The sequence below is a fragment of the Alosa alosa genome, chromosome 15 (genome assembly GCF_017589495.1).
Source record: "Alosa alosa isolate M-15738 ecotype Scorff River chromosome 15, AALO_Geno_1.1, whole genome shotgun sequence".
Lineage (NCBI taxonomy): Eukaryota > Metazoa > Chordata > Actinopteri > Clupeiformes > Clupeidae > Alosa > Alosa alosa.
The window spans coordinates 1,686,676-1,710,967 of NC_063203.1; the positions used below are offsets into that span (position 1 = coordinate 1,686,676).

At 41.7% G+C, this 24,292-nt stretch overlaps 1 protein-coding gene across 3 annotated transcripts in view; it reads left to right on the top strand.

Annotated features, from left to right (window-relative positions):
* The window catches only part of pds5b (PDS5 cohesin associated factor B), a 44,296-nt gene extending 20,285 nt beyond the window's left edge, over positions 1 to 24,011 (top strand). For all 3 annotated transcript variants that reach the window (XM_048263941.1, XM_048263942.1, XM_048263943.1), the window contains exons 25-34: positions 189 to 393; positions 1,509 to 1,623; positions 1,768 to 1,900; positions 2,023 to 2,142; positions 2,253 to 2,315; positions 2,409 to 2,551; positions 18,031 to 18,504; positions 21,774 to 21,872; positions 23,035 to 23,155; positions 23,250 to 24,011. In XM_048263941.1, the coding sequence (XP_048119898.1) occupies positions 189 to 393; positions 1,509 to 1,623; positions 1,768 to 1,900; positions 2,023 to 2,142; positions 2,253 to 2,315; positions 2,409 to 2,551; positions 18,031 to 18,504; positions 21,774 to 21,872; positions 23,035 to 23,155; positions 23,250 to 23,285 (1,509 nt within the window). In that variant the 3' untranslated portion in view covers positions 23,286 to 24,011. The remainder of the gene's footprint in view (positions 1 to 188; positions 394 to 1,508; positions 1,624 to 1,767; positions 1,901 to 2,022; positions 2,143 to 2,252; positions 2,316 to 2,408; positions 2,552 to 18,030; positions 18,505 to 21,773; positions 21,873 to 23,034; positions 23,156 to 23,249) is intronic.
* Positions 24,012 to 24,292: the final 281 nt, after the last annotated feature.

Sequence of the window (24,292 nt, forward strand, 5' to 3'; positions counted from 1 at the left end):
GCTCCTTACTCACCCTTCCCCATCTCATGAGCATGGATGCAGGTGGTTAATAGCCGCTGATGTTGGCTCACATGCAAGCCTATGGCTTTCTGGAAAGCTCAGCTCCTGAGTTGGTGTTTTGTCTACTGTCTTAGCTTTACTTTCACATTTGTTTTTGTGCTGATTTGCTTCTGTGCTTTCCTTGGTAGGATGAATGCTACCAGGTTCGCCAAGCATTTGCTCAGAAGCTTCATAAAGGCCTGTGTCGACTTCGGCTGCCTCTTGAGTACCTGGCAGTGTTTGCCCTGTGTGCCAAAGACCCAGTGAAGGAGCGGCGGGCTCATGCACGCCAGTGCTTGGTGAAAAACATCAATCTGCGGAGGGAGTACCTAAAGCAGCATGCTGCAGTCAGTGGTGAGACATATTTACTTGTGCACAGATATTCTAGAACTAATATAGTGAGGTAAGACAGGCCTGTTTGTTCATTATTGAGTCAGCTGATACAGGACTTTTAAGTTTCATTTTCGCCATTTGCTCCTTATTTAGATAAGATCATAGAGGTATTATATAGACCTGGAGAGAGTGAAAGTACTGCTTCAATTCACAATTCACATTCGCCTACAAAAAGACCCCAAAGCTGCCATCATTGCCCATATAAGGAGATTCGGGTGCTAATAGAAGCTAACTACCATTGCAAGTTAGCTCCAGAGTAGAAAAAATCAAACTTCACCATCTTAATGTACCCAAGATCACAGAGCCTCTCGAAGGCAGACGACAAAAGTATGTGGGGCAAAACCTCTGTATTTCAGACTTCTTCATCCTTGTAAGAGTGTGAAAACCCCCATTTTATTTTCCCATAGGAAAAATGGCAAGAAACTGGATCTCCTTATATGGGCGATATGTATTATATGACAGTTTTTTTAGGCAAGCTTCAGAGGTCTATTTCAATGGCCAATGCTAGGCTAGCTACTTCAGCCCAAAATATCCTTAATTTACTCCGTCTGTGGCAGCCACATTTCAGCCACATTTTCACAAACAACTCCGGTACCACCTGACACGTGGCCACGAATTATGTCATCCATGTGGATTGGATGATCCTCCCAGATTGGAAACTGCCAATCCACATAGACAAAATACTCGTGTCCACCCGAAATATGGCAGCTAATTGGCTTGTTTGTGAAAATTGGGTTGGAATTGAGCACGCCGGACGCCATTTTTGAAGATGATGGCGGCTAACCATGATGGTAACTGGCTGAAGCTAACTCGTTAAATCCTGACCACCTGGATGATACCTTGAAGCTAGAAAGGTAATAAGTGGACAGTTAACCCTATGCAGTATTTGGATATTAATGCTTGCGAAATTAGCCTACAGAGAATGCATGTGAAATAGATAGAACATGTGAAAGAAGATTTGAGAGAGCTAACATTAATTCCTAAACAACCACTTACTCCATGGTTTCAGTCTTGTTTCTTGCCTTTCAACAAAGAGGAGGTGGAGGTTGTTCATTGTTTCTTTACTGTTTCCACAGAGAAGCTCATCTCTCTCCTGCCGGAGTATGTAGTACCATATGCCATCCATCTGCTGGTGCATGACCCAGACTATGTGAAAGTGCAGGACATTGAGCAGCTCAAAGATATTAAAGAGTGAGTGTCTGCTGTTGGTTGCCAGCCTGGAAGTTCACATCACACATCTGCTACAGCTGTGAAAATAAATTCTTGTTTCCTTCTCTCTGTTTCTGCCTCTTTCACACTCTTTTCTCTCCTTCTCACTTGTCTGCTCTTTCACAGGGCTTTATGGTTTGTCTTGGAAATTCTCATGGCAAAAAATGAGAACAACAGCCATGCATTCATTAGGAAAATGGTGGAGAATATCAAACAGACAAAAGATGGCCAGGCGCCAGACGATGCCAAGATTAATGAGGTGTGGCACTCTCAGACCTCAGCATGAATAAAGAGTCCAAATGCATGTTACGTTACGATGCAAATAAACAATTATGTTAAAAAAACCATAATGATGATAGGAATTTACCCATTCCTCCCCAGAAACTCTATACCGTATGTGATGTGGCCATGAACATTGTCATTTCCAAAAGTACCACGTACAGCCTGGAGTCACCTAAAGATCCTGTCCTCCCAGCACGCTACTTCACACAGCCTGACAAGGTAGCAACTTGAAGACTCAGAATCAACTTGAAGACTCTTAGATTATTCTAATACATTCTAATCCTGGAAGACGTCAACATTTTCTTTCTGTGCTTTGTTTTGTTTTGCAGAACTTTAGCAACACAAAGAATTATCTCCCGCCTGAAATGAAGTCATTTTTCACCCCTGGAAAGGTATATTCCTAAGGTTGTTATGTTTTTGTTTTGTATGTTGAAAACTAACAAATGATTCATAATAGTCTTTGACTCTGTGACTCATCTTCACAGCCCAAAGCTGCAAATGTCCTTGGAGCTGTCAACAAACCCCTCTCAGCCACTGGGAAGCTCCAGACCAAACTCTCCCGTATGGAGACCAACAGCAATGCCAGCAGTAACTCTAACCCCAGCTCCCCAGGGCGAGGGAAAGGAAGGTCAGTCACAGACATGCTATGTTCATCTGTTCAAACATGGTATATCAGTGGAGTTCCCTTTATGATGGAAGATATCTGTCCATCTCCTCAGTAAAATATGCAAGCTCTATAAAGTACACATATCCTTCTGGAGAGGTGGTTGGATGAAGGTGCCTTAACCCTTTAGGCGCCCGGGTTTAAAAAAAAAAAAAAAGGGGCCTACCAGCGCTCTCCCCATGATTCCGGCCCAAAACATGACTCGGCCACCTCCTTGCTGACATCTCAGCCTTTTTGGGACCAGGTGTTCATTCACCAACCATCCATTAGTCCATCCATCTGGACCATCTAGGGTTGCACGGCACTCATCCCGTAAACAAAACTGTTTAAAAATTAGGGCCCGTCCCATTTCTCCCCCCTTAAAACTTCCACTTGGTTTTGATTTCCCTTAACATTAAAGTCCTCTCGACAAGGGAAGTGGGGGTGAAGATCTTTCCCTATGAATTGGGACACCACTATATGCAAATTAGCGTACGGACGTGCTCACCTACGTCACACGCAGTGCCGACGTGTCTACCTGTAGTAGCCTGCTACTATTTTCATTCAGGAACATGCCGGTTCCAGCGGTCATTGTTGTGTGGGCTGTGCTGGTTTACTACGTCTGGTTAATCAGCAAAGATATTCGTGTTCATGTTATTTGATGGGCAGACTCTCTCAAAGCACTCAGCAGATATCATGAACATAGTCAGATAGCTTCGTGAGATATTTTCTAACATTAGTGTTGGGACCCTAAGTCTTCATGTATTCCTGAGCCCACTGCAACCGTTTCTGCTTGTGAGCATTGTTTAGGGGTGGCCGAATAGTAGGTTTATGCACACTTGCAAACTTCTTGAGGATCCTACACCTTGAGGTTTGCGGGACTCCAAAGGCTCCTGCGGCTTCAAATACCTGTTTGCTGCTTTGCAATGGCATTTTAGCAGTTGCTCTCTTAATCCTATGAATTTGTATAAGTTTTCAGGAAACATCCAATGTTTTCATACCTTGTCCAAGGTAGTGCACAATTTCACGCTTTTCAGCAGCAGAGAGATCCTTTTTCTTTCCCATATTGCTTGAAACCTGTTGCATGCTTAATAATGTGGAACATCCTTCTTAAGCAGTTTTCCTTTGATTGGGCTCACCTGGCAAACTAATTATCACAGGTGTCTGAGATTGATTTCAATGATCCATAGAGCCCTGAGACACAATACTTTCCATGAGTTTAATTGAAAAACAAAAAAATAAATGTTTATGACACTTAAATCCAATTTGCATAATAATTTGGAACACTGTAAGCTTTAGTCAAAGTCTATTTTTGTGAAACTGGCCCCTGATCAGACACACGCACGCAGTAGCCTAATGTTTATTTTGTGCATCTAGCCTACTTAGTTCAAGTGGCATTGATGAGTAAAACACGTTTTTCCCTACACAGTATTATATGGAGTAAAAACTTTTGCCTTTCAAGTAGGGGTGGGCGATATATATCTTCTGCGATAATATCGTGATTGTTTTAACGATGTGCAAATTGACATTATCGAGTATTTAAATTACTTATGGGGGAAAAACACTCAATCACGCACGGAAGACTTCCGTGGAGGAGGCTAAGCGGGAGAAGTGCAGCAGAGCAAGTGTCGCGTGATCACTAGTGGGTCACAACGTTGACCCACGCAGCCTAATGTTTATTTTGTGCAGCGAGAGTAGCCTACTTGGGATTTTATGTGGCTACTTCTGTTCAAGTAGCATTGATGAGACAGTCACGTTTTTTCATACACGGTATTACATGGAGAGAAAACATTAGACTTTGAGTATTTTAATAGTCAGTTGTAAACAAATAACTATTCTCATGTAACTCTTTTGTAAATGGACTGAAGTTTGCTCTAAATATCTACGTTTACCGATTATGCTAACCGCTAGCATCTCTATGGGATTTCTCATATACATTAGCCATAAGCTAACGCATTAGTTTCTATTCTGTAACTTGGAATGCTAGCCTACGTGATTGCTCTAAAACAAAACATAGAAGGAAATAACTGAGATGTAAGCTACTCTGTTGGTCTGCTCTTAGTTTTACAGTGAATCCTATGTAAAGGTTTGAAAGGAACTTCAGCTTCAGACTTTCTCTTGGGAAACTGTTAGGCCTATTCATCTTCTCTAATGTAGCTGGCTAGACCATGTCATTGCCACACACACAAGTGGGGGCAGAATTGGAAATGTGTCATAGAGTGACAATGCATTGGTTGATTAAGTTAAAAAGTCACAGGTTAGGTTATTGGTTATTATTGTAGGCCTAATGATGCTATTCATAAATAATGAGCTGTAAAGTAACTCAGACTTTAACAAAAACAATTTTTTAAAGGATATTGACGAATTATCGTTATCGTCAAAATCACAAAAATATCGAGATATTATTTTTTGTCCATATCGCCCACCCCTACTTTCAAGTAGGCTAAACGTTTTCATTGTCATCGTGAACTATGCCCATGTTCAGTAGGCTATGTTTTTCATTTATTCAAGCAGTGACTTTTGGTATAATGCATGGGTTAACGTGACATGCGTCAGAAAAAAGATGGGCCTGTCCCTCTCAAAACATGTTAAAATAGTGTGATTAGCCACCAGAAAAGAAAAAAAAATCCCGGGGGAGACACCCCTGGACCCCCGTGTTATTGTTGTTGTTGTTATTATTATTATTATTATTATTATTATTATTATTATTATTATTAGGAGGCTATTATGACTGGACTGCCCCCAGTGCTAAAAAAAATCTAGAGGTACAAGGATGCAAGGAAGTTTATTGTCACATGCATATAGTTACTGGAAGTAAGAAATGCAGTGAAATTATGTCTGGTGTCAGCCTATTTGTGCATTAATGGGGGGTAAAAGTGCAGTAGAAGAGGGGTTTAGTAGATTAAGTGGCAAGGGCTGCATAAAAAAGGTGGGGGAGGATTGGGATTGGGTGGGGGGCACCAACAAGGAGCACCCAAGAGCAACAGGGGCAAGGAAAAACTCCCTTACCAAGGAAGGTCACAGTCATCTCATTTAAATGGTGGGAACGTCAAATGTAACAAGTAGGCCTATACGTCAGAAGAGCTACATATGCGACTGATTACACATTTAGTTCACCTGAACAGTGTTTGAATCCTGTTTGTACTCACTGGAAATCGTAGACCTAGCAGTTACTGTGCAAAGCACAGATTCCATTACTGTTATCTTATCACAGATTTCATTCCATTAGTCAGGTAGAACTTTGTGGAATTTGGGCATAAGTGTGACATAAGGTACTAATGCTATTTTTTTGCATAAATTGATAGGTAAGGGCACCCTTGAGCACTCCGGCACCCTTGAGCATTTTCTTTAAAATGGCATCACCTGCCACACCCCTTTTTTGATCATAGAAAATCATCTAAATAGACATTAACATATAAACCCATCATGTATGGTATCAAATTAAAGCTCTATTTTCATACAGAAATCAGCTTTGACCATAATAAAGTAGAAAAAAATAGTTTAGGTCCCTCCAGAGAACAAAAAACCTTTTGCAAAGTGACTTTTAAGGTCAAATTAGGTTCCTTTTTGCTGCATAACAGCTTATACCTCTGAATCGTGTCATGTTTGGTATTAAATTAGATAAATTATGGAACTGCCATGTAGCTTAATGCATACAGGAATACAATCATTCAATAGTAATTCATTTTAATATGAAATATAACAAGTCTGATGTACCCTAGTTCACCAACTTGCGGGTTAGCTAGCATGTTAGCTTTAATTTCCCTTGAATCAGTCGCTGAATTTCAGACAACAATGTTGTGAGGTACTTCCCAGGTAGTTAGCACATTAATTATAACTGTCCTTGGATTTCCCCCCAGAATTACAGACAACAATATTTTTCATCCTAACATTTTTTTAATGCTTTGAAAACAGACACCACAGGCCAGGATTGATACAAACTAGTCTGAGTTATGAGGTACTTGCCAGTTAGTCAGCACATTAACTATAACAGTTCTTGAATTTGCCCCTTTAATTACAGAGAAAACTGCAAAGTTTATTACAGGAGGAGAGGACCGAATCAAGAAAATTATTTCTTCTAGTATTGCAAGGAATGACACGAATCATTTGGAATTACAACAACAAATATAACAATAAATGTAAATCAGGTTTATAGCCCAAGTATACTTGCAAGGAATTTGGTCTCTGCATGCATCCCATCCATGAATTAGTGAACACAGAGTGAGATGAAGCACACAACGAGCACACATGAGGTGAAGCACACACTAACCCGGAGCAGTGAGTTGACTTGCTACAGTGGCGCTCGGGGAGCAGTGAGGGGTCAGGTGCCTTGCTCAAGGGCACTTCAACCGTGGTTGTGGGCATGGGAGAGCAGTTAAGTCACTCCCCCACCCACATTTTTCCTACCAGTCGGGGACCGAACTGGCCACATTTCAGTCACAAGTCCGATTCCCTAACCAGTAGGCCATGGATGCCCAAAGTAATTGACATTAATGATATGGCTGCAAAATTAGGCGACAAATGTTATGATTTGTTGACTGTTCATGCATTGTTTGGCTGTGACAGTGTGTCATATCCATATGGCAAAGGGAAAACATCAGCAAAGGGAAAACATCAATTTGATGCTCGAGGAATCTTGATTTGAAGAATTGTACATACATACTGTAGAAGCTGATGAGCATGAATGGATTTCCTTTCTTGCCTCTACTATGAAAAGACTGTTGAAAGCCTCAGTAACTTGAGATACATGCTATTCACCAAGAAAAGAGACCCTCCTTAAGTAAAGAGTCTTCCTCCAACAAGAGAATATGCAGTGGAACACATCAAGCGTGCACGGCTGCAAGTCCTTCTGTGGAGAGCTGCTGACAAAAAAACTCCTCCATTGTGTACTGATGATGTATCCCTGTTTGTTCGGAAAATAGAGTATAGAATTCCTGTGCCTGTTCATGGCAACACCGACATTGCATCCAAAACAGGTCTACAGCTTGTTGCTTGTGGATGCAAGGCAGTGCCAGCATGCTCCAGGGCCTCTTGCAGCTATCAGTCAGATAGACTACCATGCACCACCTACTGCCATTGCAAAGGTGGTGAACAGTGTGCAAATAAAAATTCGAAGATGGCTACACTTTCAGTGGAGGATACTAATGACAGCGAGGGAGAAATGTCTGATTGAATTAATGTTTTTTGGAGGAGACATTTGATGTTTGTGATGTGTACAAGGCCAGCCTGGCAACATGTTCTGTATATATTTGCTTTCAGAATCTGTGAGAAAGTTCTACTTTGTTCCTTATAACTTTGTCTATTTGATTAATTGTTGCGGGTTGATACAATTTGTTGCTCAGCCTACCATTTCACCGGTGTGACCTTACCAGGCTTTACAGTTATTATGTTCTCTGGAGGGACTTGAAATCATTTTTATCATGTTTCATGTATCATGTACATGATGGGTTTATACGGTAATGTGCATCTGGTTATTTTTTTATGGTCAAAAAAAGGGGGCGTGGCAAATTGTCATTTAAAAAAAAATGCTCAAGGTTGCCGGAGCGGCACCCGTCAGATTCTGAGACTACACCCCCTAAACTATCAATTTATGCAAAAAAATTGCATTAGTACCTTATGTCACACCTATCCTGGGGTTCAGTGTAGCTCGTTTGGACAGAGACTAAACTTTCTGGCAAAAAGAAGGGAGGTGGACTGGTGCTGTACATTAACAATAGATGGTGCAACCCCGGACATGTTACAGTGAAGGAGACTGTATGCTGTAAGGATGTGGAGTTATTAGCGGTTAGTCTCCGTCCGTACTACATGCCGAGGGAGTTCTCGCACGCAATTGCTGTCTGTGTTTATGTTCCACCTCAAGCTCTCCCAGAAACAGCGTGCAACGTCATCTACTCCACAATCGCAAGGCTTCAAACCCAACACACTGATGCCTTTTTTGTGATCTCTGGCGATTTCAATCACATAACACTGGATTCCACATTCACAAATTTCTACCAGTTTGTTGACTGCCCTAGAAGGAAAAACAGGACAATAGACCTCATGTATGCAAACGTGAGGGATGCATACAGTGCAAACCCCCTCCCCCCACTGGGAAAGTCAGACCACAACCTCATTCATCTCCAGCCAATGTACAAGCCCAAAGTACAGAGGCTACCAGTTGCCACACGCATCTTCATGAAGTGGACACCTGAAGCGGATGAGGCTCTGAGAGACTGCTTCGAGTGCACTGACTGGAGGGTGTTACAGAATGAAGAGGACTTAGAGGAGGTCACACAGTGCACAACTGACTACCTGAACTTCTGCATGGACATTCTTGTTCCCACCAGAACTGTACGCTGCTTTCCCAACAACAAGCCTTGGATAACCAGCAATGTCAAGACCCTTCTTAACAGGAAAAAGATGGCGTTCAGAGAGGGAGACATGGCAGAGCTGAGGCGCGTGCAAGGGGAACTCAGTCAAGCTAAAGGAGGCTAAGGAGGACTACAGAAGGAAGGTGGAACAGAAGTTGTAGGAAAACAACTTGAGACATGGGACTGCATGAAGATTATCACTGACCTGAAGAAGAGCAGCAGCTCTGTGGAGGGGGACCTGGACAGGGCGAACCAGTTGAACCACTTCTACAACAGGTTTGACTGCCCTGCTCCAGCTCCAATGGCAGTAGTCTGTCCCCCAGCCCCCACCCCCCCTCAATACCAGTGCAATACTCACCTCCATCATCACAGGCTATCGTACGCCCACCATCACTGGATATTGCACCCCTCCCCCACATGGCGATCACGAACAATGAGGTGACAACGACCTCAGTCAACAGCCATCAGACACACAGATCCCAGATGCATCCCCTCCCCTCCCCTTACACCCCGCATCATCACAACAGATCAAGTGAGAGCCCAACTAAAGACACTGCGCAGCAATAAAGCAGCAGGGCCTGACAGACTGTGTCCAAGGCTACTCAAGGCTTGTGCTGCTGAACTGGGGGAGCCACTGAAGCACATCTTCAATTTGAGCCTACGCCTTGGACAAGTTCCAACACTGTGGAAGACATTATGTCTCACCCCTGTCCCTAAAAAGTCACATCCTAGTGAGCTTAATAACTACAGACCTGTCGCTCTAACATCACATGTGATGAAGACAATGGAGTGACTCGTCTTAGGTATGCTCAGACCCCAGGTACGCCATGCACTAGACCCGTTACAGTTTGCATACCAGGAGAAAGTGGGCGTGGACGATGCCATCACTTCTCTTTTACACAGGACACATTCTCACCTGGACAAGGGGAAAAGTGCTGTGAGAATCATGTTCTTTGATTTCTCAAGTGCTTTTAACACCATCCAACCCCTCAGACTGGGAGACAAGCTCTTGCAGATGGGTGTGGGCGCCACCTGGTAACCTGGATCACAGATTACCTGGCCAGGCGACCACAGTTAGGCCAGACTGAAGAACTGTCTCTCTGACACTGTGATCAGCAGCACCGGAGCGCCACAGGGAAGTGTGCTCTCTCCAGTCCTGTTCACCCTGTACACATCTGACTTCTGCTACAACACTGAGTCATGCCACATGCAGAAGTTTTCTGACGATACTGCAATTGTGGGGTGTATCAGGAACGGGCAGGAGGAGGAGTATAGAAGCCTGGTGGAGGACTTTGTGCAATGGTGCAAACTCAATCATCTCACACTCAACACTTCAAAGACCAAGGAGATGGTGGTGGATTTCCGCAGGTCTAAGCCCACTCTGCTACCAGTCTCCATTGATGGGGTCAATGTGGAGGTGGTAAGCACCTACAAGTACCTGGGTCTCCACCTGAACAATAAACTGGACTGGTCAGCCAACACTGATGCACTCTACAAGAAAGGGCAGAGTACTTCCTGAGGAGGCTGCGGTCCTTCAATGTGTGCAGCAAGCTCCTCAGGATGTTCTACCAGTCTGTTGTTGCCAGCGTCCTCTTCTATGCAGTAGTATGCTGGGGAGGAAGCACAAGGAAAAAGGATGCGGGGCGACAGGTTGGTAAGGAAAGCTGGCTCTGTAGTGGGAGCTGAACTGGAGTGCATCACTTCAATATCTGACAAAAGGACCCTGAACAAACTGATCAACATCTTGGACAATGAGTGTCACCCACTCCACAGCACTATTGTTAAGCAAAAGAGCCTGAACAGCTGGAGACTTCGCTCACTGCCTTGCACAACAGACAGACTGAGAAAGTAATTTGTCCCCAGGGCCATTGAACTGTTCAATGCTTCACTTAAGGGAAGAGGAGAGAGAGACTTCTCTGCATAGTCTGTCTGCCTCTTCCCCCCCCCCCCATCATTTATATACACTTTATTTCTGCATTGCACTGTTGGACTTACTCATTTGCACTATCAAGTCAAGTCAAGTCAAGTCAGTTTTATTTGTATAGCGCATTTAACGTGCACAGAGTGCAACCCAAAGCGCTCCACATATAGGCTAAGACATTGTCATTGACACATGGACTAACAAAGACAATAGCGGACGGAGCGGCGTAGTCGCCAGCGTACCCGTGACACCAAGACCATAGAACTACATTTAAGAAATAACAAACACAAAAGATGCCGGACGGAGCGGCGTAGTCGCCAGTGTACCCGTGACACCAAGACATACAAGACAGACAACAAACAAATTAATAAATAAAAACTAAATTAGTCTGAAATTAGGCTGAAAATGTCCAAGGGCAATGATGACTCGCGTGAAACTGCGCACAGCTGTGTCTCCACAACCGATGCATGCAACGCCAACAAAGTTATTTACACTCACTGGCAGTCTGGAAGCATAACAGTCCGAAGTCACTGGAAGCATAACAGTCCGAAGTCATGGGTGATCTTGTAGATCAGCAACTCTGTGGACGTTTAACGGCAACCGTTTGTTGGTCCGTAATGCAGAGTTCTTCAACGTCAACGTTAACGTTAGTCTGCTCAATCCAGACTCCAGGCAGTTGGCATGGCAGCTCACTGGTCAGAAACAGCTCGGCGGCCTCAGCAGATCTTTCTCAGAGTAGCTCCAGCTGTTGTCCCGAGAAATCCCCTCGACCAGACAGTGAAGTGCAGCACCGGCTCACAGATGGATGGGAAGGATGGAAGAGGCCCAGGGCAAAAGCTAGCCATAGCAAGCTCCCAATGGACAGACGTTAACATCAGCCAACTTGAAAGCAGTAAAAAGGACTAAGAGAATAACACGAAAACTATCAAAAATAACGTAAATAAAGAGAGAAAACATTTAACTAGACAAATAAATACAAAAAATAAACGTGACATTACATAAAATTTCGAACATTACATAAAAACAAACAAAAACATGATGCCAGACGGAGCGGTGTGTCTTGCCAGCATTTGACACTGTTGATCACAATATTTTACTACACAGACTAGAACACTGGGTTGGATTTACTGGCATAGTTATCAGCTGGCTAAAATCATATCTACAAGAAAGGAGCTTCTTTGTTGCCATCGGAAACTGTACCTCAACACCAACGTCCTTGACCTGTGGTGTTCCCCAGGGGTCGATCTTGGGGCCACTATTATTCAACCTCTATATGCTCCCACTTGGACAAATCATTCAAAATAATTTGATTTCATATCATAGCTATGCAGATGACACACAAATTTACTTAGCTCTATCACCAAACAACTATGGTCCTCTTGAATCTATGTGTCAGTGTATAGAACAAATCAACACCTGGATGTCTCAAAATTTTCTTCAGCTGAACAAAGAAAAAACTGAAGTAATTATATTTGGTAAAATGAGGAAAGACTTAGGGTTGCCACTCTCCCTTGACACAAAAAGGGTTGAAGGCAAAGGATACTGTTAAAAACCTTGGTGTATTAATTGACAGTGATCTAAATTTCAACAGCCACATGAAAGCGATAACTAAATCAGCTTTTTACCACCTCAAAAATATTGTCAAACTCAGAGGGCTGATGTCAAAACATGACTTAGAAAAACTCATTCATGCATTTATCTCCAGCAGGGTTGATTACTGCAATGGACTGTTCACAGGCCTTCCTAAAAAGACTATTAAACAGCTTCAGGTGATACAAAATGCAGCAGCTAGGACTCTAACAAAAACTAAAAGAACTGACCACATTACTCCAATTCTTAAGTCCTTGCACTGGCTTCCAGTAAGTCACAGAATTGACTTTAAAGCACTATTGCTTGTTTATAAATCAGTAAATGGAGCAGGACCTAAATACTTGTCAGACATGCTTCAGCAGTACACACCTTCTCGTCCCCTCTCAGGTCCCAGGTGAAAAACCTGCTAGTAAAATCTACAGTTAGAACTAAACATGGTGAAGCAGCTTTTAGCTGCTATGCGGCTCAGCTGTGGAACCAACTTTCGGATGACATTAAAAAGGCCCCAACTGTAGCCAGTTTTAAATCTAGACTTAAGACCAAACTGTTCTCAGACGCTTTCTGCTAACTGTGCCGAAGTTACAAATTCTGAATCTGCCTCGATAATTATTCTACTTTGTCTTTTATTATTTTTTTTACTACTTTTGCCTTTGTTTTGCTTACTAATTATTCTTTATTTTTAAATGATTTTACCTTGTGTTTTATGTTTTCTTTTTATTATGATCTTTACCTTTTAACTATTCTTTGACTATATTGCCCTTCTATGCTTTTATTTGTTATTATCGTTTGGTTTTGTTTATGTAAAGCACATTGAATGACCTCTGTGTATGAAATGTGCTATATAAATAAACTTGACTTGACTTGACTTGACTTGCCAGTAACCTAGCAACTTCAGTATCACCATGACACTCACTCACACAGAGCACCTTACCTTACCTTACTATGCACAGAGAATCACAGGCTCAGTCCCTGCCTCAGTCATTGCAAGTGCCTCTTGATTGATTAATCACTACTATGTGGATACTGTTTTTTAGAACTGATTTAGATTAAGTGCTAGTATAATTTGTATTTTAGTATATTTAGTATATTCTTTATCTTCTACTGTCCTTATTGCTTAGTTGTGTTTATATATTATATACTTTAATTACTTTTTCTGCTGTTACTGAATGTGTGTGTGTTGTCTGTATGCTACTGAGACCTTGAATTTCCCCTGGGGATCAATAAAGTATCTATCTATCTATCTGTCTATCTAAAAAAAATTAAAGGAACACATCAGATCTCAATGGGGGAAAAAAACTCATGCTGGATATCTATACTGATATGCACTGGGTAATGTGTACTGGGTAAAAGAATGCCACATTATTTTTTGGTAATGAAAATTATCAACCTACAGAGGGCTGAATTCAAAGACCCCCACAAAAATCAATGAAAAAAAAATGATGCGACAAGCAAGTCCATTTTGCCTAAATTTCATTGCAGCAACTCAAAATGGTACTCAGTATTTCGTATGGACCCCACATGCTTGACAATGAGACGGCGGATGGTGTCCTGGGGGTCTGCTCCCAGATGTGGACACGGCCATCACACGAGCTCCTTGACAGTCTGTGGTGCAACCTGCTGGTGTTGAATGGACCAAAACACAATGTCCAAGAGGTGTTCTACTGGATTTAAGTCAGGGGAGTGTGGGGAACAGTGAATGGTATCAATTCCTTCATCCTCCAGGAACTGCCTGCACACTCTCGCCACATGTGGCCGGCCATTGTTGTACACCAGGGGGAACCCAGGGGCCTCTGCACCAGTACAGGGTCAGACAATGTGTCTGAAGATTTATCCCGATACCTAAGAGCAGTGAGGGTGCCATTGTCTTGCCCATAGAGATCTGTGTGTCCCTCCAATGGTATGCCTCCCCAGACCATCACTGACCCACCACCAAATTGGTCATGCTGAATGATGTTGCAGGCAGCATAACGTTCTCCACAACATGTCCAGACCCTTTCACGTCTGTCACATGTGCTCAGGGTGAACCTGCTCTCATCTGTGAAAAGCACAGGGTGCCAATGGCGGATCTGCTAATTTTGTATTCTATGGCAAATGGCAATTGAGGTCCACGGTGCTGGGCTGTGAGCACAGGTCCCTCTAGAGGCCATCGGGCCCTCAGGCCACCCTCATGAAGTCTGTTTCTGACAGTGTGGTCAGAGATATTCACACCAACGGCCTTCTGGAGGTCATTTTGTAGGGCTTTGGCAGGGCTCCTACTGTTCCTCCTTGAACAAAGGAGCAGATTATGGTCCTGCTGCTGGGTACAGGATCTTCTACCACACTGCCCAGCTCTCTTAGAGCAACTGCCTGTCTCCAGGAATCTCCTTTTGAGACTGTGCTGGGAGACACAGAAGTCTTGGCAATGGAACGTATTGGTGTGCCATTCTGGAGGAGTTGGACTACTTGTGCAACCTTTGTAGGCTCCAGGTACTGGCTTATGCTACCAGTAGTGACACTGACCCTACCCAAATGCGAAACTTGTGAAAAATCACTCAAGAAGGATAAAGATAGAAAAATTATCACTTGCCACCACCTGTAAAACCATTCCTGTTTTGGGGGTCGTTTCATCATTGCCCCTCTAGTGCACCTGTTGTTAACTTTGATGACACCAAGGACCAATCTCAATTCTCTGTTTTACCCCTTCCCCTATCCCTTCATCTTACCCCTAGCCCTTGTCCCTCGAAACCGAGTGGCAAGTCATAGGGGTGAAAAATATTCCCCTTGGAAATGAGATGCCACTAGCCAACCATAAGGGAGAGTGGGATGATTTAAACACTTGAATTAACGTAATTTACAGAGATTGTACCACACTGAAAGCTATTTTGTCACTAGCTACCTGTCTTCTGTTAAATAGGCTATTGCATTTTCAGCTCGGAATAAAACCGTTTTATTCATTTCAACAACAGCAGAACGTGCCTATGTTCGTTCGTAGCCTACCTCCTGGTCCAGGTAAATGAAACAGGGATGGGGGACAAAATAAACATGTAGTTCGCTATGTAAACATCCCACAACGCCTTCGATATTTTACAATAATATCCAAATGGTCGTTACTTGACATCAGAAGCAATCGATAGCTGTAATAGCCTTGGCCTATGCGAGGAGTCGGCAGCAGTAGGCCTATGCAGCATTCATATCAGACGAGCGGTAAAAAAGTTCAGTGAATTTAGCTGCTGTTGGACTTTACATTTCTGACATGGTATGCTGCCAATTCGCGGGGTATATCAGACATGGAAATATGTAAAATGTGAGACATTCCCACAAATAATGATGTGCTGTTAACATTCACAGATCAGCGATTTTTGAAAACTTCCTCATGAAGAACAGGACCTTCAATGGTCACAAGACTGAATGCAACATAAAACGGTTACCATTTTAATTTTATAATCCTCATTGCCAACATTTCATGTCAATGAATCTATCGGTGTGCTATCGGTTTTTCCGGTGTGAGCGGTGTATGTTGGGTATTTCTCTTACCCCTCGGTTTCAAGTAAGCTCCCGATCTTGCTTGGTTTTAAGGGGTATCTACCCCTTGCCCTTATCCCTACCCCTCGATCGAAATGAGAATTGAGATAGCCCTTCGTCTCACGTGCACGTGCAAAACTAAGGGGAAGGGGTAAAATAGAGAATTGAGATTGGCCCCAAAGCAGGTGAAACTGATTCACAACCTCCTCTGTTACGTAACTGGCCAGACCAATAGCTTACCAGTTTGATAGACTTGATGCTATACTCCTATGAAAAAGTGTTCCCTTATGTATTTTGAGCAGTGTATATTAGCCATCAAAAACCAGTTAAAGATGATGTTATGCATGTACAAAATACAACATTTGAACACCCATATTGCTGCTGTTGTACTTCATTGTATCTACAGCTGTAATGTGATTACTCATATTTCAAGCCGCATTTCTTCGGCCCCTCAGTTGTGATGCTTTTTATGAACTGGCCCCCATTACAAACTAATTCAATAGCCCTACCCTAGGGGATCAATAAAGTATCTTTTATTGAATATGCTAACAGTCAGCATCTCTATGGAATTTCTCATATATATTAGCCATAAGCTAACGCATTTGTTTCTATTCTGTAACCTTTAATGTTCGCTCTTAAACATCAAAGAAAATAGCTGAGATGTCCTCTTGGTCTGCTTAGATTTACAGCATAGGTTTGAAAGGTACTTAAGCTTTTGACTTTCTCTTGGGAAACTCAACTAATGTAACTGGCTAGACCAGTGTTTCCCAAACTTTTTTTCTGGGGACCCACTTTAAAAATGACAGACCATCGCGACACATCTCACTTCAGATCTAACATGCAACCTGCATGCAATCATATTGTTTTAGGCCACAGGTTCTCAAAGTTTTCTTAGGGGTATTCTTGCATGCTACGCAGTCGTCACTCTGTGCCCCCTGTAAAAAAAGGTATGAATAATTTTGGACATGCCATTTTTCATAAAAATGTTAAAAAAGTATAAAAATTATAATTTTTTTGATTCCATGTTTTTACATTGTCTTACAACCTTTTGGCATGTGGCAGTGTCATTTTCAGTCAGAACAAACATATTGGTCAAGAGAAAATCAACATTGCATCAATATTTGCTAGGGGTATAAATAATTTTGTTCTTAACTATAAATGTTTTCATGCATGTCTGGATAATGGGTGAAGAATATTTAGGAGACAAACAACGGACTATGCACGTGTGTTTTAGGCATAGTGCAGGCCATTTTTTGTGACAAAGTGTGTAGAACTTGCATTTACATAACCATATTTTAATACATTTTCCAACTCATTTGGATGTTAACTCGACAGGTGAGCACAAAGATTGGATGTCGAGGATGCCTAAGTAAACTGTTTCTTGCAAAGTCGGCAAACTACCCAATCTTTAACGGTTACTTTACCATCTACGGTGTAGAATCCAAAATATTTCCAGAATATCTCCAGAGTTCTGTGCGTTACCTTCCATTTTCGAAACAGGGTGGTTATTGGCCATTATTGGTCATGGGCCTACGCTACAATACGTTTAGAGCGGCTGCTACTGGATGAGATGGTAAAAAAATAAAATAAAAAAAAGAAACAGTCTAATCATAGACTACCATATTATCTGGACCATATTTTATAGTTTTTTTTGTTTTGGTACATATTTTAAAAATTTTGAGGCCACTTCAGTTGTTGTTTTATCCAACCTGCATGTGCTACTGAGTGATGTGACTTACGGATGTGTTCATAGCATTGCCACAACAAAATAATTGATGGCAGCCAATTAAGAATGATCCTGAACATAATTCAGAACTTACAGATGACAATTTGATCTGCTTTGGGGAGCTCTGATGGTATCCGGAGTAATTTATTACCTACAGCTTTGTGGTATGTCTAGTTTAATGCTAAGTAAGACTCAACGGACAAATTATCCTACACGACAGGACCTCTTGTAATTCTAGTGAAAGATGTTTTTTACAGTCATCATGATGCACAAATGTCGTCATTCTTTTATAGTCATCATGATGAATGTGTACACATTTTTGTAAGTGAAAAATTAGATAAACTAACAATGATCTTGCCATGTGAAATGTTGCCAGATTGGACACCACAGATGTAGACCACAGTGAGAATGAGGACATTACCATGAAGAGTCTGGCTGAAAGTGAAAAACCCAGAGGGCGTAAGCGTGGGATTGCCACCACTCCAGACGACAAAGTTCAAGATTCCAAGCCTAAGCGAGGCCGTAAGAAGGCCCCTACTGTCAGTGAGGAACCAGATGAGGCCTGGGCAGAGGACAGCAGCCTTGCCGACACTACCATGGAGATGGAGGATGAGCAGAACAGCCCACCCAAGAGAGGGCGCAGGGGACGGCCACCCAAATCCACCATCCCCAAAGAGGAGGCTCCCACCAAGAATCGGAAGGGGCGCAAGAAATCGGCCCCACCCCCTGAGGAGGAAGCAGAGGAGGAGCAGGAAGAGGAGGAGGAGGAGGATGAAGACGCAGGCAGTGAGAACATGGAGGTGAAGCCTAAAGTAGGACGAGGCAGAGGAGGCCGCCGAACTGTAACAAGGTTGGTCACTAAAACACACTTGTTCTGTAATCATGTCACTTCTAAAACGGGGTTCTGTTTAAACAAAAACTTTCTTATGAGGAGAGACAGCACTCAAAGAATCCACCATAGAAATGTGTGGGGTTAGTGCATAACACAAATATGGCAGTTGTCTGCACACATCCCGCCCCTTCCTTTAATGTAAGTAGCCAACCACAATTTTGTCTTTTTTATATTTACATTTAATTATTTAGCAGACACTATTATTTAAACACAGATTTCGCCCGATGTACTTTATGTCAATATTATGTAATTTGAATAGGAAAATAGCTTCCCAAAATAACTGCCTGAAATGCATTACCAAGATGGCTGCCAAGTGGGGGGTCTTCCTTTCAAGAGTTCCATTATCAGCATAATAGTTGGCCCCACAAGACTTACGTTATCTTAATGCAGAGGAAGTAGATTGGGACCCAAATAGAACGTTCAAGCATTGTTTTTGTTTTTATTGTTGAAAGGGTCTATAAGGACTTTGGTTTTGCACAGAAATATTCTAACACAGAAATCAGTATTCATTTCTGTATTTGTAAAATTTCTCAGTTTAATAATGTTTTGTCACTCAACAATGTGTCATTAATGTCTGTAGTGCCAGGGTACATGACGCAATGTTGCAGATAACTCAAATTCAAGTACACTAGCTGCAGAGACTTGAACAAAGAAAAAGCTTGGCAATGCTGGTGTTCAGTGACATGTTTTGTTTTGAGGTGGTAGAAGAGATTACCCCATGGAACTGGGTCTGGTATCGGTTGCCATCCGAAAGGGGGTCTTGTTTGTGCGATACACTACAGACTCTGTATATTTAACAATTATTTATTAAACACAACATTATAAATAAATAACCAGCTTCTCAAAATAACAGTTAACAGAGAACAAAGTAACAACACCAAACAAACTATACAACAGTATACAAATATTTCAAAATATTTGTGTAATTTTGCAATTTTAACAAAAACTATTACAAACTATAGAACAAGTGCAAAAGAAGTGCAAAACAGCAAAATGTGCAAATGTGATCAGTCACTACTAATGGCAGAGCTGACAACTAGCATTGTTACAAGCCATCCTCCTTGGCTTTAAAAAGATAATTTCAAGGGCCCTTTGGTAATTGCACTGTTTTACTATTGGACCATTAATGCTTATCTTCATGCAGGCTGTATCTATACACCGAAAGTGAATGAAGTTTAGATCATTTTATAGTTTTGTGTAATATGGATGGAATTTGAGCGCGGAGCGCTTTTTATTTTAGAGGCCGGAGTGGCCGCTCTGTTCCACTCCCATACCGCTCACACAACGAGTCTGAGGCATGCCCACTAATAAAACCAAGACCGTTAAATTTCGTTTGTTAATGGGGATGGAGTTAGCTAAATAATTTAGAAAGCATACGCGTAGGCACGGATGGGCCTGGACGGGCCTAGGCCCGTCTATTGTCAGTCCGATTAGACGCGCAAGTCAACACTGTGCTGAGAGCAGGTGGCTGTTTACTCGGCCGCTTCTCCAGTCAAATTCGCATCAGGTCAATTTAGCTCCCCAGTACCAAAGAACTAAGAGCAACGGCAATATATTTCACTCAGAACATTTATTTTAAAAGACTCCAACACTGATACTGCAACAACAAACAAGCTTGGCAACGTTAACTAAAGGGATTAGTCGGGATTAATTGCCAAAAGAACGAAAATGACAAATCACGCAGTCGGCTAAATATTTTAAACTTGCGCCAAACGGATGAACCCAGCATCGGTGCGTCGCATCAATTAAAACACAAATTGAAGCAACAACTTGATCATTGGACAACCCTACCACTAAATCTTTCCATAGGCCTGCAACGTTTATGACAAAAAGTGAAATATGAACGCATTTCATCACACCTGACAATTAAACGGAGCTGTGGCTGTTCGCGATTTGACTGATTCTTGAGAACGAGGAGCGAGATATTTGCACCACTCAGCTCCGCTCACTAGCTCTGATTCGGAGGCATATAACATATGTTAATATTATAAAATCTGATTATTTTTCGATTCATGACCCGTTTATTATTTTTTAAAGCGTTCTGCGGAGAAGGGAGATTAGCGTTGGTCACGGTTTGGAATGAAAGGGAAAAAACAGGAAAAAGTAACACGTTTTTTTGTTTTTTTTGACGACGTAGTTAAGGCGGCAGGCTTGTTTTGCCAAGGCGGCCGCCTCGACTGCAAAGTGCTGTGGGAAACCCTGATATTCGAAGTTCGTTTGTTTATTAATATTAAAATTTGAATATATTCTAATATAATATTTTAACCATTAAATGTCTTCAGTAAGACCAATATTGGTATCAAACTTAAGTTCTATATGTTCTGTCCACCAGAGGGCAGTGTATCAGTCAATGTCAATAGACTACGTGCACGAAAGGCTGAGTATTTATGCGTGTGTTAAAATTGTTATTATTGAGCATAGGGCTGGGCGATTAAACGATAGCGATATGTATCGCAATAGACATGTAATCAATATCAATAAAAATACGTTCGATAGAACATTCATAATTAAAAGCAATACACACCTCCTGCCTTACATTGTCCATAAATAAATAGGCTAAATATATCTTGCATTGTAGTATGTCAAACTCTACCAGAGTAGGTGATCGAAGTAGGCCTACCTCAACACAGACTATCCTTGCCCCGTGCACTCTCTCTCTCTCTCTCTCTCTCTCTCTCTCTCTCTCTCTCTCTCTCTCTCTCTCTCTCTCTCTCTCTCTCAACAGGCGCATCCCTCCTCAGCATGCACATGTAATCCAAACATTAATCGTGCAAGACTGGCTAAATTGCTATTAAATCCGGCTAGCATCATTAGCACGCTGCACGAATTTGTTCAAAACTGTTGCATTCAAATTGACTGCTAAGTTCTAATCATCTCAATCCCGATGCAAATGGAAAAGTATTTTCCAAGACTCAAACGGGCCTGTCCCAAGGAGAAAAAGTATTCATTTGAAACTGAACAGTCTATCGAGTAGACTATGATAAACTAGCAAATTAAGCTAACGTTACTTTGTTTACAATATTTCCAGGATTCAACCAGTGCTGCTTTTCATTCAGACTTATCTGCACATTGAATTATCTGCACGGTTGAATTAACACATGGTGTAAGCCCTATGTGGTGATGCAATGTTTGTGGGTAAATGTTCTGTGTAAGTAATACTCCATACTTAACCATCTGCATTAGAGGTCACTTTGCATGAGCTCACCCTTTGATGATGTTTGTCTTAGAGCTGAAGCTTCTGACACCACAGAAGAGTCGGTCGAATCTACTCCTCAGAAGAGACGAGGACGGCCGCCCAAAAACCAACAAGCTTCCAGGAAACCTGTGTATGTCTAGAGAAACTCCCCGTGACCCATACCCTTGAGTAGGGATGTAACGATACTCATTTTACGTTTCGGTCGATTCATTTTAAATTAACAGAATGACCTGCAGACAAACTATGACATGCTGCAACATGTTGGTTGTGCTACCTGTGTAGGTCAACACCAATTATCTAAATATGTAAATATGATGGGGTGAATTTCTATCTACAATTGGTCGGCATACAATTGAATCACCCATCTATCACAAACATACATTGAAACGTCAATTAGCATACATGTCATCATTAATGATAATTATGTTAATATATAAACATAATTATATATAATAATACTAATAATGATGGCACTGCAGTATGATCAATAGTTTCACTATGGTGACAATAACTCCTCATACCAATCATTCACTTTCCCCTGTCCCAATCAGGGAATAAAGCACTCAATTCCATTCGGCTCATGTTCCTTGGGGAACAAACTGTTGCTGGACCACAAATCAGGAAGTGAAAGCTATTAGTGTAATGTTTGTGTATGGGTGCAAAATGTAGCCTATGGATTAACAAAATGCAGGGTTCCCATGGTCATGGAAAACCTGGAAAAGTCATGGAATTGTAAAATCCCATTTTCCAGGCCTAGAGAAACCATTGCATTAATTAATTGAAAGTTTTTTAAGTCATGAAATGTACTTTTCTCATACTAGGGACATTACCTAGCTTTTACCCTAGAACACCAGTGTGTGCTATGCCACAGTTTGAGAACCACTGCCTCCAACCACTGAAGGGAAGGCTAAAATGCTAAGCTGGAAATCTGATCAGATACATCTCGGATTTCTGTGGGAACTCTGGGAATGGAACTGGAGCAGAATCTTCAGTTCAAATGTTGCAGGAGGTGTCAGGCGTGTCGGTGGAAAGGAGAGGCTGCCTTTTCACAACAACCAACTAACAACTGAAGGCGTAGCCTACTGATGTCTGATGTCAAACAAGTGAAATCAAAAGCAGATTACGCCCTATTCTGTTTTAAAATTGCATCGCAATGCGGTTGTAATAGTCATACATTTGCATCGATTTTTAGCTGATTCGCAATCGTTACATCCCTACCCTTGAGCTATCCTTCCTTTTTTGAATGAATTTACTTTTTGTGTTTTGTAAATGTTTGATTCGCTAATTGACAGTGGGGGTCGCTCCAGAGGTACAGTAAACCAAGATAACGAATCAGACGAGGACATGGAGACGTCACAGGAGAATGTGGAGGAGGAGGAGCAAGAGGAGGAGAACCAGCACAGTTCCCCTAAAGTAAAACTACGGAGTTGTAGACTGATGTTTTTTTTTTCAAATCTCATGTTTACCTAAAGGAGACTGACAACAGCCCCCATCTTTGTTATTCCAGGTTAGACGGAAAAACCCCCGGAGAGAACGCAGATGAGGTCCAAGAGCAGCTACAGCAAGTGGGTCTGACAGAGGGAGGGACACATTCATGTTTCTGTGGACTTTGGACTTAATGGAGCCATGCATCTGCTTCAGCTGTATTTTGCAGTCTTATTCGTTGTATGCTTTTGCCACATGCAAAGATGCACACAGACACACGCTGATACATGCTCTCCATGACTTGTGGTTCATTTTTAAATGTCATGTATGCCGACTGCATTGTTGAAACTTAACCAGTTAAAAAGAAATGTAAATAGTCTGTTTTCATCTCTTCCACCCCACAAGGTTAGGGAGGCAAATGTATAGCTTTTCTCCTTCAGTTTTAAAATATTGCACCAGCTGATGTCTGAGTAAATTGACTTTTAGCAGGACTGTATCTGTTAAGTGTTTCTTCTGTGTCATTCTGTACTGTGAAGCCATTTTGTAGTTCTTTTTTATTTGTCTGTCATGTTGTCCTATTCTTTTTACCTTTCATTTGTGTACTCTTGTGTGCATATTATTATGCATGTGCAAATGTGCCTCCGCCCTTAAAAAAAGAAAGAAAAGTTTTAAGATAAAATCAAGTGAAATTGCAGTATTGATTTTATCACAGTTTGAGGAAGGTTGAAGGCATCATATGTGGAAAAGCATTTGTTTTACTATTGGCTGTGTTTAAATAAAATGCTGATTAATTGCCCCAATTGTTTTTTCAGTCTACTGAAATAATAAATATTCTATAAAACTACATTGGTTGGTTGGTGCATAGATTCTCTGATGTCAATGTTAGTCTTAAGTCAAATACCCTTCGCCGTTTTATTCTTGTATTGTGTGACCACTAGTGATTACTTTTATTATTGGGGTTTTTAATAAAAGAAAATGGATGGATTTTAGTGTGATTTTTAGCATATTATACATGTTATGCAAGTATTGCAATTTAATTTAGGCTTTAGTATTGCAATTTCATTCTTGTCCTCATAGCAGTTTATACCAATTGATTTTCAAACGGAGTCTGATTTCTATAAGCTT